Genomic DNA, 16,225 nt, shown 5'->3' on the forward strand with positions numbered 1-16,225 from the left:
ACTTGATGAACGATTGCAATTGAGAATATATATCAATAAAGCCTTTGCCACATAAAAAAATAATAATTCAAGAACAGAATGACTATGTTGAAAGCCAATAATTTACTAGTTACAAAGCCACGACATGTCTTCCTCAAAACAATTTATTTAGTGGACAACAAAAAATGCTATTTTTGAAGACTAACATCTTAGCTTTATTCCAAACTCCCTCCACCCTCCACTAGCTGCCCAGAGCAATTTAAATTTTAGATTGTCTAAATAATGCAGCATGGAAACAATCTGAAACCACAACGGGTTTGCAAGTTGAAAGAAATGAACCAAAAAAGGATGTAACAGTACATATGGAAATTCTGTAGAAATGAATCCTACCACAAGTCACATATATATATATATATATATATATATATATATATATATATATATATATGCAGGTTTTGGTGTCCTCGGGTGTCTTCCCGTGTAAAAGTTGGGGTGTCTAGGCGACGTTTCGACGAGGTCTCACTCGTCATCTTCAGGCTGGTGCTTTCGGCTTCTTGTTACTGGAACAGAGCAGGATCTCAGTGTTTGAGTTCCTATAAATACTGTTGAGGGGGTGTGGTGTATAGCCTCCAATGTTCTGGGCAGAGAGGAAGTTCCCAGGCTAGTGTGCCTTTTCTTCTTTTGTTCCTTAATTACTTGAGGGATATCTTGAGTGATTTCTTGAGTGATATCCTGAGTACCACTTAGGTGGGTCATTAGGTGTGGATTAGTTGCTAAAGTCTTTGTGTCTTGACCTCTTGAACTTTGTGAAGAGTTTTTCTGAGAAGATGGCTGTACTGCACTTAGTTGTGCTCTGGCTTGGCTTCGTGTATAGGGGCGAGCTGTGGTACTCAGGATATCACTCAAGAAATCACTCAAGATATCCCTCAAGTAATTAAGGAACAAAAGAAGAAAAGGCACACTAGCCTGGGAACTTCCTCTCTGCCCAGAACATTGGAGGCTATACACCACACCCCCTCAACAGTATTTATAGGAACTCAAACACTGAGATCCTGCTCTGTTCCAGTAACAAGAAGCCGAAAGCACCAGCCTGAAGATGACGAGTGAGACCTCGTCGAAACGTCGCCTAGACACCCCAACTTTTACACGGGAAGACACCCGAGGACACCAAAACCTGCATTCCTGTACCCGTGAAAATCTACGAAAGCATATATATATATATATATATATATATATATATATATATATATATATATATATATATATATATATATATATATATTATATTATATTAATGCTTTGAATTGCTTTATGTATTCCTCTCTGTAACTGCCAGCTGCTATTTCTAATCTCTGGTTTCCACCGCTTAAGATTTCCCTTTCGTTTCATACAAACGAAACTCATGCATGTAATAAATATGTTATCAACATTCTTCCATGCACCACAGTGTGCATAATCCTTTTTGATATATATTATGTGCGTGATAGCAAAGTAATAGGACTGACTTTCTCTGAGGTCTGGATTAGGTCAGGTGAGATTCCGGAGATGACATTTAAAGTGAAAACAATAAAGTGTGAAGGGTTATAAATGAAAGAGCTCCTTTGCCCTGCAGCTTCCCCCAAGGCAAACAAATGAATAACTAATTCACTGTAACATCTTCATTCAATGTGCTCAGCTGTTGAATATGTAAGTTCTCAAAGCTGAGGTTAGTCAGACATCTAACACATGCTAATGAACCAACTAAGTTTGCTTCTGCGGGTTCTTCCCTCCCACCCCTTTAAAAGAAAAAGAAAAAAATCCCTTTATCTATGCAGAGCAGGTTAGAAATGCTCAAGCACAGCTGCAGGACTAAGCAACAGGAAAGCAAGTAAACAAAAATACGATGGAAGGTAGGAAGGAGATGAGGTCCCACAGCAGAATGCTCTTGCCTTCCAGATAAAATAATTATCAAGTCTGCCACAGCACAGGAGGAAAAATTATTCACTCTCTTGCTGTCCGTCTCACAAACACCATAAAATACAGAAACCAAAGAATAACAACACAACTCGTATCTCAGCTGCTTTTTAAAAATAATAATAATACTGTAGTGTATTTTCATCTCATTTGGGCTACATTAATCTGTTTTATGGTATTAAAAGTGCAATAAATGTTATTGTATCTTTGTTACCAATCCTCCCACAATCTTAGGCCCAGAACACAGCTCACCAGCTATGTTTGCCACCTCTCCCTGTATTTCTTTATCCTGCCAGGCAATAAAAATAGGGCATTTGTTGAACCCTGGTGGACCTCAATGTATGGTTAGCGGTTGTGTTCAGCCACAAACTGCACAGGCAGTATATTCTTACAAGTGACATTCCAGGGTTCTGGGCTTTAACCCTGAGTTTGTTTTCCTTGGAATGAGGGACAGCGGAGACTGCAGTGTCTTCGCGATATATGGTTTATTTACACATATCCAACCTGAGTCTATGATGGAGGGGCTCACACCAAGAAGGTCTTGCTTGCCTTGGATTCCTGCAGAAATCAGGTATGGCTTTGTCTTACAGGGCTTCAGCCTGCAGCTTTGCTTCCAGCTTAAACACACCTCTCCCAGCTCTGGCCTTTGTGCTTCTAACTACCAGTGAGCTGAGAGAGGGGAGACCATCTGTTCGCCATCTGGCACAGAGCCACCTTAATGGCCCATACTTAGAGGACCATTAACTCAACAGGAAGCTAGCCTGGCTGTTTTACCAACTGAATCTGTGCTGGATCCAGGAATTAGGAGGGGGATCAGGCATACAGCCTGCCCCCCAACTTATAACAATATCCTATCATCAGTATCAGCTCCTAAGATGCTCCACCGGTGGCTAGCGTTGTCCATCACCACTCTTTTCTTCTGTCATAAGGCATTTCTTATCCCCCACAGAGGACCTTAAGGTCCATGAATAACCAAGTTATTCCCTAAGGAAGTCAGACTATCCTCCACCAGGGCCAGGGCCGTTTCAGTGATGGCTCCGACCTGGTGGAATGCTCTGTCCCATGATACAAGGGCCCTTCAGGATTTAACCTCCTTCCATCGGGCCTGTATGACAGAGCTATTCCACCTGGCCTTTAATTTGAATTCAGCCTGATCTTTTATTTCCCTTTTCTTCCCTTCCCCTCCCCTTTTATGAAGATTACCTGCTCTGGGACCCCACAGCTAATTCTCCCCTGGCCTCCTCCCTGGCCCAAGTAGGACTAATTCAGCCAGCTAGCCCTGGTAATTATCTAATGTTTATTTCCTCTAAATTGATTTCTGAACTTTGAATTTTATTGTTATTCATGTTTTTATACTGTATTTTATGCTGCTTTTACAATTAAGTGTTTTAAATTTGTTGTTAGCTGCCCTGAGCCTGGTTTTTCAGCCAGGAAGGGCAAGGTAGTATAAATAAAAAATATTATTATTATTTCTTTGATTTGGGGCAAGGGCCAGTGCTGGAAGCAGTCGCAGGGACATTCTGAGCACTCTTGAAGCATTGTGAGTGTTCTCTTCGAATATTTTTGGAGACCTTGGTGGGCTGCATTTTGCTTGCTGGATCACAACCTATGGAGTCCTGCCTTCAGGGGAATCAGGAAAGAGCTGTAACTTTTACTGCCCTTGCAGGAAACTGCTCTGAAATAGGCCACTGTGGTTTAAACATATGGCTATCGCTGATCAGATAGCATGGGTTAAATTCCTAGATTTTACTAACCACTAAACCACCACCCCCCCCACCTTAAATGAAAGATATAGGTTGCAATCTCTAGGTTCTAATGCAACTGTACTTCCAAGATTCACAGCATGTGTTGCCATCAAATAAAACTATATGGTAAGAGCATTATTATTCTGACCGGCACTTTTGAGAGAATAATAAAACAGACAGCAGAGTTAACTAGAAATTGCAAAAAGCAATTAATAAGTGGACTGAGCAAAAATTCATTTGGTTATTGCAAAACATGTTTATGTGAATAGCCTAGCTGTGGCTGCAGTGTTATGATAAACTGTGGGCATTTAAGTAACAAAGTCTTTGGCAAAGGAGTGTTTGTTCCCTCACACTGGTAGTAGCACTGAATACTATTTAGAAGTTAACTTTATTATTAGAAGCAGATAATGAGAAAGAGGCAAAATTTCATTTGCCTAACTCAAAACATCCTTCTACACTGAGGTCCACTGAAAGTCTGCTGCACCGAGATAAAATATAGAGTAGGCTGATGGGGGGGGGGAGTACACTGGGATCCTCATTATCAACATATATTTGTAAGTAATAATATTTTCAGTGTACTGTAATGACTATGGGCTTGAGATTGCTAAACGTATCCGCGTAACGTTTTTAATAAGGGACAAATCATTAAGAAAACCTGGAATAGTGCAGTCCTTTAAAATGCATTTGGTTAATGCAATTGGTTCTGAAGACAGCATTTAACAGTTTTCTCATTGTAGATATCAAGTGCTTGTGTTAAGTCATCAACCCAGATCCGTTATCGCAGATTGTCTTTTCACATCACATCCCAGCCTCCCTCCCTGTGTAAGGTAATAAGGCAATGTGATAACAAAGACCGATAGGCTCTTTGAAACATGATAACGGTATCACACCAGCCATGTCAACGAAACTTGCAGTTTATCACTAGGAAAACTGGAAAGTGCTATCACATGAACAGAGTTATGTGAGCTCCAAGACTTTAATGTACATATTTAATCTCTCTCTCACACACATAACCTAGTGAAACAAATAGAAATTTTGGAGACATTCAAGAGAATCTCCCTAAAGGTTTCCATATATATCAAGGTGTGGAGCAAAGGAGAAAAGATTGTGCATTAAAGACAAAGACCAGTTTCTGTAGTTTGGACGTCTTTTAATGCAGTGTAGCTCAAATAAAGGAGCTGAAATGAATGAAGAAACTATTATAGACATTTTGGGAAGTCCCATCACATTTGAAAGTCAGTTTTATGGATAAACTACTCATGAAAGGTTAGCCAAATATAAATATAAAGAAATATAAAGTTGCCTTACCCTGGACCTCTCTTCCAGTTTGGTCATCATGACAACCGTTGCGCCCCTTTGTTCCCAGATCATTCTCCAGAAATCTCCAAAAGTTTCAGGAAGAGCTCCTTGTGTTGCTATATAGGCATTCTGTTTTCTGTAGCCGTCTATGTAGTTAGCATTTATATAATCACTCCCTGGTATGCCTAGAAAGCAAAATGTGACCATGGCCTTGAGAGTTCATATTGTTTCATTTCAATTTTTTTTATTAAGAAACAAAATGACATTTCAGTACTTTCCAACTTTTTAATACATCTTTCTTTGTTTTTCATAGTATCTTAAGATGCTTGTTCTTTGCATTTACCATGAAATATTTACCTATTTCACTCTAGAAGGTTGCCATATAATCACTGATGAATCAAATAAATTATAACTGTCTTTGCATCTGCTAAATTATCTTTCATTATAATGCAGTTTATTGCATTCATCAGTCCTGTGTGATCCACAAAATCTGGATTTGAAATTAAACATATTACCATATTTACTCAGGTCTAATGCACCGTCAAATCTAATGCACACCTCAATTTTCAGAACCTTGAAACCAAAAAAAGTATTTGCTGGCGAATGTAAATGTGCCATTGAATCTAATGCACACCTTAATTTTTGCAACATTATTTGCATTAGATTCAAGTAAATATGGTATCTTAAACTCTAGTTCCAACCAACTTTTCCACAAAATCAAATTATGACCTAACCAAGGTTTCCTAACAGTCCATCCTCTTTTCCTTTTTTGTGCTGCTCACTAGAACTATGTTCAAAGCACTTTCTGTTAATATCAATGAAGAAATTAACTATTTTACCTTAAAGAATTGGGAAAGCTCTTCTGTCACCGGTCTATTATTATTATTTAAAAATTTATATTAAGAAGTGACCAACATCATTGCCTTAAAAATATTAGCAATATGTCAAAATCTGGACCTGGGTTGCTGCTGTAAAAATACTTTCTTCCATTCTTGATAAGTGTGATTTTGGCTCCAGCTGTTTCTCAATCTATTGTCTTTCTTACACATAACCTGTTGTGATGTTATAACTCCCCACTCCATAAAAAAAAAATCCTAAGTGTCACAATGTCATTAAAGCTCTCTATTCAAAGAATGTCATTATAACATTGCCACTTGTCATCCAGCACATGCAATTTAAAAAACAAACAAACAAATCCCAAGGCTTTTCACATCATTAAGCAGAGATGTGATTTTATGAAAAGTTCTGCTACACCAATGGAAGGTCCAACTAGTCTGGCAAACTGATGGCTATCAAGAAATTTCTGGCATCATCGAAGCATGGCACGAAGGCAAAAAACTTTTGTTATTTGTCCTGGTTATTTTAACTGGAGCCATTAAACCTTTATGGGAGAAATAAAGGGGAATACAGTCAGGATCATAGGCGGGGAGGAGGAAGGAAGGCAAAACAGCTTTGAGGTCTTTTCTACAATCAAACAGTATAGACATTTTAATGTGTGTCCCTACTCTAAACATTGATAACCTCAGTGACAGAGGTTGAGAGAACTGGAATAAATCTGAAGAGTGCATCATTTTTTAATCTTCCCCACCCACTTTCTGTTATGATGCTTCACTAGTAAGTTTCACAAGTTTGGTCTCTATTGCTATCCCACCACGGGCCACTGGTTGGCTCAACAAATGAGCTGCTCCAAATAAATCAAAGACCTGAAAGCACCTTGAACTACATTTCTCGCAAGAAAAAGCCATTGCGCTTCAGTTTGTGTGGCTGTCAGTAGCCTGCTTACCTGCCGGCATGCACGCACGGCAGGGGTGAGAGACGACTGGGGTCTGAGCGAGTCGGTGGCCCCAGTGAGCGAGCGATGAGCAAAGAGACAGGTGGTCCAGTGAAAGCAGGTGATCAGGCAGTCGGGCAGCTAGGCCTTCACAAACTCCTTACCACCCTGGGGTGCCAACGTGAATAAAATGGGGGGGGCAGGTTGGCCCCACCCCATATAATTGATTACAAGATGCAGTGCATGCACACCATTTGAATAGCAATGACCATCAACCTCAAATATTTTATGAGGAGGGGGTGTCGAATGGACCTCAGCTCCTAGGACAGGCTTGGGAAAATCGGCCCTCCAGATGTTTTGGGACTACAATTCCCATTATCCCTGGTCCTGTTAGCTAGGGATCATGGGAGTTGTAGTCCCAAAACATCTGAAGGGCCGGGTTTGCCTATGCCTGTCCTAGGAGTTTGCTTCTGTGCTACCATCACTTTCTCCTCTTCAGCAGCCGCTGCCAGGAGGAAGCAAAGTGTGCATTTCAAAATGCATCCTTCAGGAGGTAGCAGCATGGGGAGAAAGACTTTGTTCTTTTTTTCCCTTCTTTCTTCTGGGAGTGGCGGTGGCAGCGGGATCTTGGGATTGGGGTGAGCTATGGGGAGATCAGGGAGGGGAGTTGTCAAGAGGGGTAGGGAGGGCTGGCAAACAATGCAAGCAGCGGCTCTTAGTAATAGAATAATATCATTAAGAGAACTTTCCTTTTTGCCACACACACATCCTTATGTGCCCAATTCTTCATTCTACCACTCAATTATCTTTGAAGAAGTATGATGACCTGTTGTGACCCTATTTAAATTTCAATACAGTTTGGAAATGATTTTAAAATTGTATGGATTATTTATGAAGTTTGCTTTGACCTGCGGTATCATCTTTGCTGACCCTGAACAACTATAAAGACTTCTTAAAATCTGTATAAGCAGGAGCAAACTGCAACCAGAATTTGGACAGCTTTTAGCATCAGGGGAAAAGTGATGACTACTAGCTCCAGGTCATAGACTGACACTCTCTCTCTCTCTCTCTCTCTCTCTCTCTCTCTCTCTCTCTCTCTCTCTCTCTTCTTTAGAAGTGGAATGCTGGTTGTAATTTTTCATTTATGAGGGGAAAGCGTCGTGTGAAATAGACCTCAGTATACAGAAGGCAAGCAGTGCTGTCTCCTGCGTGCCAATTTACTTAGGGCTGCACATCATAAACGCTGCAGCCCCCTTGATTTCAGTGGGAACTCAAGTCTTTGATTGCAAGCCTCAGTATCTTAGCTACAGATACTGAACTGCCATTTTGGTCTCACACCAGAAGCTGAACGAAACAAAGTGCATTTCTAAGTCCATCATTGCTCGGGTTCACTAAGTTTTATTGAAGCCACTCTACAATATAACCCAAAGAACAGCTCTTGAAGCTTAAGAGGAGTTTGGATTTGATATCCCGCTTTATCACTACCCTAAGGAGTCTCAAAGCGGCTAACATTCTCCTTTCCCTTCCTCCCCCACAACAAACACTCTGTGAGGTGAGTGGGGCTGAGAGACTTCAGAGAAATGTGACTGGCCCAAGGTCACCCAGCAGCTGCATGTGGAGGAGCGGGGAAGCGAACCCGGTTCACCAGATTACGAGTCCACCGCTCTTAACCACTACACCACACTGGCTCCCCAGCTAAGTGCTAAGAAAGTGCTAAGGGTAACTACTTCTGCTGAGCTAAGCTGAGCCCCACAGATCTGGGGAAAGCGATGATTTTTTTCTGCTGCAAACTACCCTGAGGATCATACACTGAAAACATGGTAGTTATTCAGCTTAGAGAGGCCCTAATTTGTAAGCTCTACACTAAGTCTGATAGAGGAACAGTTTATTATAAAGCAGAGAATTTGGGGTTCACAACATTTCTGGTTAAATGAGAAGGTTTTCATGAATTTCCTGAATGTGGAAGTATGAGTTAATGATTCAGAAAATAACACCAGCTGGGCACAATGCCACACACCCTCTATTTATCAAAGATGATAAAACACTTCTGCACAAAGGAGATGAGAGGGGAAATGAGGCCAACATGAGAAATCTATACCTAGTGGGTATTATATCTGAAAGATGTGGACCGTGTATGTATAATAGAAACATTTTCCTGCGTAAATTAGAACAACATTTACAAATGTCTGGTATTGTTCTGCAAAGCACATATTATTTCAGAAAGAAAAGCCCTGGAAATAAAACAAAGAACAACATAACAAAAACCAGGGGGTGGAATCCCACTCCCACCTTTCTGTGCACAATGGCGCCAATAGATCTTCTGGGGAGGCTGGTTTCTAGCCACAAGAACCAATGTTCCAGCATTATCAACAAGGGAGCACACTGCCAATGCCACATCTAAGATCAGCCTCATATTCTCATATTATTTTAATCAAGGTTGGAGTAAAAAATCAGTCACAGCCTTTCCTCAATTCAACAAATCATTCAACAAGTTTAGGGCTAGTGAACCAAAACCGTAATCCTCGAGCTGAATAGCCTCTCAATACAAGGACAACAGGTGTTTTTACATGCTGAATACGATGACAAGGCCTCGCATGATTTTAGCTTTCATTATATCACAGGCTTGTCTAGCATCAGAGTATAACAACTCAGATTCAAAGTTGCCTGTGCTCTCATTCATTCTGCATAACCAGAAGACTTCCACTGCAAAGAACTAGGATCTCACACATTCCCCCCTCTGAATTTAGATTTCCCTGATTCGAAGATAACCTGAAAATTTCCACATCTTTGATTTCCAAAGAGATCGCTCAGTTGGTAGAGCATGAGACTCTTAATCTCAGGGTCGTGGGTTTGGGCAAAATATTCCAACGATACAATTTGATAATTCTATTAAGTAACTACACCTTGGTCAGTGGATGGTCTCATCAGGTATTTTGCCTCTGTTGGGGGAGTAATCCTTTGCTTTAGCTACTTCTCTTTCCAGGCCCCATCTTTTCATCCATGACCCACACAACAACAACAACAATTTATTACTTATACCTCGCCCATCTGGCCGGTCCTCCCCAGCCACTCTTGGCAGCTCCCAGCAGATTATTAAAAACACTATAAAACTAACAGGACTGCCTTCAGATGTCTTCTAAAAGTCTGGGACTTGTTCTTCTCTTTGACTTCTGGTGGGAGGGCATTCCACAGGGCAGGTGCCACCACTGAGAAGGCCCTCAGCCTGGTTCCCTGTAACCTCACTTTTTGCAGCTAGAGAACCGCCAGAAGGGCCTCAGAGCTGGACCTACTGTTGGCCTCTGTTGGAGACTGACTTCTAGAGTAGCTGTTCTTATGAAGCCTGTGTAGATTCTTGCTTGTGTAAACCTAGCATTAGTAGAGATGGTGCATGAATGATGGCTTGTCCAGTCAGCCACCATAATATCAGAATGCTTTCAAGCCACATGATGAAGCAATCTGGCTGAAGCTTAGTATGTGTGCCTTTTAACAACACACATATACACTTCTGAATCACAACTAAAGACTACTACGTTTATAATCTATGTTCTTGGGGACGGGATAGGTACTCATGGAAAACCCTTGTCATTTAAAATCTCTGCAATGTACTCTGGCAATAGCAGGCAAACAGAGAGAGAAATGAAATGACGGCTGCCTGAGAATAAATATAAATGTGGGATTGCTTCTTAGGGTCCTCTTGCCATGCTTGGGGGTGGCAGAAAAAAGCCCCTGGCAATACTGTGTCACAACTAATAGTACAAAAACAATCAAAGAGTTCAGGCAATTTATTGAAATTCTGCAAATCTTTGTTAGCTCCATAGCTTGAGGCGTTTTTAACCCACAAGCACAGCAACAACTGCCATCATTATTTAAATTTGCGTAGAACAGTCAGAGATGTCAGTCATTTCAGCAGCCAGCTTTTTTTTTTTTTAAGCACGGGTCAGAAGAGGGACAATGGGCCAAATTTGCTCTCGAGTTCACACTAATGAGAACCAAATAAGTCTCTATTTACAGCATTAGTGAAACCAGACCTTGAGTTTTGCCCAGCATATTATGTACAGAGTGTGTGCCAATGAAACATGTCCTAGATTTGGCTGTGAAATAATTAAAAGAATAAGCATCTAGTAGCATAACAGAATCCCATGGCCAGGAACCATGCAAACATCATATCATTCTTTTCTCAATCATGGAATGAAATCAAAAGAATATTAGGCCTTTGTTCTCAGGGAGGTGTTTAACTACACACAACAAACACACGTTTGCTACCAAGTGGCTTCAAGCAGATCCAGATTAATTTCCCTAGGGGTTCTGCTTTTATGTACATCCATGTGAGAGAGACAGAAAACTCTAGCAACTCCCAGAGCCTAGATATATGTGGACAAGGAATGCCTGGGTGTGACATCTTTTCCCTCTCAGAGGTCCAGTGTGTGCTCTTACTGCTTAAACCCTTGATGCTGCTTGAGAGGCCTATTTGAAAATCAATCAATCAATCAATCAATCAATCAATCAATCAATCAATTATAGGCATCCATCTGACTGGGTTGCCCCAGCCACTCTGGTCGGCTTCGAGCAAATTAAAGGATCAAACACAGTGAACACCACACATTAAAACTTCCCTATACAGGGCTATCTTCAGATGTCTTCTAAAAGTCAGAGAGTTGTTTATTTCCTTGAGATCTGATGAGAGGGAGATCCACAGGGCGGGTGCCACTACCAAGAAGGCCCTCTGCTGCCTGCTTTCTTCTATTTAGTATTTTATTCCCATGCCCTCCAAGTGCCCCAGTTTTCCAGGGCAGTCCTGGAATTAAAAAAGCTATCCCGGCTTCTAATTTGATCCTGGAATGGTCCTATTTCCCTTGCCAGTGCCCCCTACACATCTGGGAGGAGGATGAGATGGTGTGGTGACAGATGTGCTGGTTAAGGAGCACCTCAATGTATCTCCATGGCCGCCACTGCTGGCCTGCTCCCTTGGGTAGCTCGTAGCAGCTGCTGGAACGTGGGCGAGGTGGAGGAGAGTCTCTCAACAGTGAGAGATTGGGGTTGTGTGTAACAATATCTAGACAAACACAAACATGTGTGTACGCCCCTTTCTCTTATCCTTTCCAACCATCCTCCAGCTACAGTCTATGTATGCAGACAGAGACACGCTCAACTGATAATGAAAAACAATACAACAGAATGATTCCATAATACCAGTTCTTTACAAGGGATTGAGGGTGTAAGAAACTCTCTTGCTGTTATTTCTGATTTACTATGAGGCTGCTTTCATGAGCAGTACAAAAGAGGCACTAAAACAAGCTGAACATTCTGTATGCACAAAGGTAAATGAAACAAGAGCTACGCAACAGGCCTGGTAATGCAGACCTCAGCATTCTTCCTTTGATTCAGTGAAGAAACTTGTCATCTTAAAAAGCTTTAATTAGACTTCACACTTTATTTGCAGACTGAAATCGCATCGTGAAATTGTTTCAAGCCTTGACAAAGGCTAAGTACTGCACAATCTCCCTATTTAAGACAAATTAAACCATAAACCTTTGCTTGGGAGATGCTCTTCTAAGAAATGTGCAATTAAAGAATATTTTAAAAGAGAGTTTGAAGTAATAGGATTAAGCTTCATAGCGCTTGTAAACAATAACCTTCGGAAAACAGGCGAATGAACAAAAGGAATGAAGATGTAGCTTTGGTGGGAAACAATGAAGTTGGGTTTACTAAGTGGAAAAGAACTAAAGCAGATATAAATTTTTTTGTGTGTGTATAAGATAAGCTTGCAACAAGATATATGCTGGTAAAGAGATTAGTAAAATTTAAAGTCACCATGGCAGGCATACACACACCTATCAGAAACCCCGACTGCAAGCAAAAACTCAGTAGAAAAACTGTGCCAAGGGCAAGCCCTTTAAATAACAAAATAAGGGCATTTGAAGAATTGCATGCACAAGGAGTTGTGCAAGTTGATGATCACTAAGTACTGGAAAGAGAAGAGTATGAAGTTACAAGGGATTTTGCAAAGGAAAACTGAATTCGTTTGGGGTGGGGACAGGAAATGGACAGGTGGGTAGTTAGCAGGCAATTCATAGGACCATTCCACACCCTACAAACTCAAAATTATCACATCTGTATCCTGTCTTTCCTGGAAGGAGGAGGAGGAGGAGGAGGAGGAGGAGGAGGAGGAGGGGGAGGAGAATTAGAGCAGGGGCATTGATGGGGTTTGTCCATTTTCACCTTGTAACAATTCTGTCAGAGGGAGGTTTGGATGAGGGACAGTGGCACGTCCACGGCCACCGAGGTCTCCTAAACCTATCCACCATATCAGGGTAGCCAAGTTTGTACATTCCATGTGTTATTGGACTACAACTCCCATAATTCCTGCCCATTGGCCACACTGGCTGGGGCTGATGGGACTTCTGAAGGGCACCCCCTTGGCTACTCCTGTACTCTATCACACAGGAGCAGAATAAAATTGGGTTCACTCCAAATTCCAAATGCTTTTTAATGAAGCATTTTACGGACAACTTTTTTTTTAAAAAGGAAAATCCTTGGAAGGATAAAATAAATTCCCTGAAATATGCATTCTGGAGTTCAATATATTTGGCTAAGTTCCTTTTTTTAAAAAAAACCAACAACACAAAAACCTAAATCTCATAACAACATCAAAGCACTAGTTTCTATAGTAACCCAAAAACAAATGCAGCTGTGAAATAAATGTAATGCTAGGCAGCATTTTTATTTTCATATTTGGAATGTTTACTGTTTCTTTAGAGCCTGGCAATAAAGTCTCTAAGCTTGGGAAAGACATTCTACTTAAATATGGCATTGCAACCCACTGTTTTAAAATTCTTAGAAATACAAGAAGACGGATATATTTTGAATAACGTTCTTGCAAAAGCTATACTCTAAAAGGGGAGCGAAATGAAAAGCAGCTAAATTTATTTCTGAAATCAAGTGCCAAAAATGGAAATGGCTCGCCGTCAATTCAGGCAGAGTTAAAAACATGGTTGAAAGTGTGTAGGGCAAAGTAGTCAGACATTTGAAAAAGGGAGACCTGAGTTCAAATCTCTGCACAAGGACCTCACTGGGAGAACTTGGGCCAGTCACACACTCTTCTTGTGAAAATAAAATGGGTTACGCTACTCTGAACATCTTGGAGAAATAAACAGATAAAAAGTTGAGAAATAACCAAATGGATTGTGTCAATTTTATCCCTAGTTGCTCAACATTTTAGGCCAGGCCGACGAATGTTTCCAGTGACAAAGTATTGAGCTGGATGTAACGTCGCAAACAGTGTGGCTTATGTATAAGCTATACAAGCTATAGCTTTGGGCCCCACTCTCTTGGGAGCCCCCCCCAAAAAAAATTAAAGAAAAACACACCTGGATATACATTTCCAAAATATAAGGTAAAATAGAAATAAAATAAAACCTACATACAACAACAATGTTTTGTGTTGTGTATACTCCTATGATGTAAGTCATGGGCCCCGCCCGCTAGCCTGCTCCCTAAAATATCACGGGTTTGCTCATTTCTATATATAGGGTGCCTACATTCTGCATGGATTGATTGCATGGCAACATGTGCAAATTGCTTTAGGTCCATAAATTATCATATATTCAACACACACAAAAGCGACAATTTGTTGTTGACAAAGGACAGCTGGACATAGAAAGGGCCCCATTACCTTCAGTAGCTTAGGGCCTCATCAAACCTAAATCCAGCCCTGGGTGCAGATCATGAAAACTCTCTCTGATCTGTGATGGCTGTTTCTCATCAGCTGATGTGGCAATTGCTGAATGAACACACCCTACCGCTACCTTCAATCAATGGGACAGGCTGAGAGTGCCTGTTAACAAATTTAATTCTTATATAGTTTTCCCCAATATTCAAAGAAGATGAAGAGTCATTTGTTTGTTTACCAAGGAAGTTCTTGGTTCACACACACTGAATCCGGTAGCCCTTTCAAACTAGGCTTTACTACTTACTCAGATCTCTTTCCAGAAAAAAAAATAAGATAAAATTGATTGTTTTAGCATGGGATGTACTTTGGCCTGTATCTCTATTCCACAGAAGCAAAAAACAATGAAGAAAAGCAGAACAGGCTCAACAATGCCCATGAATTTCCCTAATAAGGAAACAATTCACTTCTTTTCAGGGGGCTGAGAGCGCAAAGCCAACACACTTTGTTAAGAAAAGAGGTTCTTTTTCTTCTTCTTTTTTGGATATCCAAATCTCTAATTAATATACATGTGAAGTGACATTTGGGCTGGGAAGCCTGATATGAGGGAACATAACTGACACAGCTAAAATGCAGTCAATATCATGTAAATTGCCTTACAGGTGGAACAAATGTAAGCAGATTATTACATGCAAATTTTTTTTCCAAGGCAATCATTTAAATTTTCTAATATATTTGGGGAAAAGCTGTCTGCTATCAAAGCCTCCGAAATGCAGCTGCAAAAAATTAGGCAGAGATGTAGGCTCAATAGTGGGGTTGTGTTTTCCTTCAGAAAGCATTCACTTAGCTTTGCATAGCACACTGGAGAATTGATTACACTTATAAACACAGTCATTGCTCCGTCCCGCGACTGCTTGTTTGGGGTATAAGATGCAGCTTATCTAAGAAAAGATTAAGTGTCATACAATTTAGCATGTTATATATGAGGGAGGAAGGAGCTATAAGCTCCTGTGCAAACTAGTTGAAACTGTTAGGATTCTTTCCCCATGCTGCAGTCATGGGATTGTTTTTATCACATGACGGTGTATGTTTTCATTCCACATTGTGGGGAGTGATGGAGACAGGATGTTTGTATGACTGTGTTTCCATGATGTAGGACGTTTGTCCTTTTCTTCCTTCTCTTTGCTGTCTGATGCTGAAGAGGAAGGAGCTGAGTTACAATGCTCCAAATGTGTACAGTGGTACCTCGGGTTGCATACGCTTCAGGTTACAGACTCTGCTAACCCAGAAATAGTGCTTCAGGTTAAGAACTTTGTTTCAGGATGAGAACAGAAATCATGCTCTGGCGGCACGGCAGCAGCAGGAGGCTCCATTAGCTAAAGTGGTGCTTCAGGTTAAGAACAGTTTCAGGTTAAGTACGGACCTCCGGAACGAATTAAGTACTTAACGCGAGGTACCACTGTATATGTAAATAAACGTAGTTTAGCCAAATGTTGCGCTGCTGAGTCTGTACGCTGACTGCATACATTGTACTCTGCTGATCTTGAAGTGTGCTGATGCCTTAAGGTATCAGTTGCTGTGATGTTCGCTCTGGAGAAAGAGTTTGAATCTCCCAAACGACTGACCAGGAGGAAGAGAACATGCCAATCAGGCATGTGTCTCTACCAGACTCCTACTCGTGTGTAGGACCTCCTGACAGAAGGATCTCCTTATGCCTAAAAGCAGCATCTTTTAGCCGAGGGAGCAGTTAATAGTGGGGTGGCCTTTGGAGGAATCTGTCCATGGATCAATTTCTAATGCACCAAATGGTCG

General features: G+C 41.0%; 1 protein-coding gene across 28 annotated transcripts in view; it reads right to left on the reverse strand.

Annotated features, from left to right (window-relative positions):
* Positions 1-16,225, reverse strand: part of PTPRD (protein tyrosine phosphatase receptor type D) — a 1,158,377-nt gene that overhangs the window by 53,082 nt on the left and 1,089,070 nt on the right. For all 28 annotated transcript variants that reach the window (XM_081893652.1, XM_081893642.1, XM_081893658.1 and 25 more), the window contains one exon: positions 4,986-5,161. In XM_081893652.1, coding sequence (XP_081749778.1) covers positions 4,986-5,161 — 176 coding nt within the window. The remainder of the gene's footprint in view (positions 1-4,985; positions 5,162-16,225) is intronic.

The sequence above is a fragment of the Podarcis melisellensis genome (assembly GCF_964234715.1).
Source record: "Podarcis melisellensis genome assembly, chromosome: 17".
Classification (NCBI taxonomy): Eukaryota; Metazoa; Chordata; class Lepidosauria; order Squamata; family Lacertidae; genus Podarcis; species Podarcis melisellensis.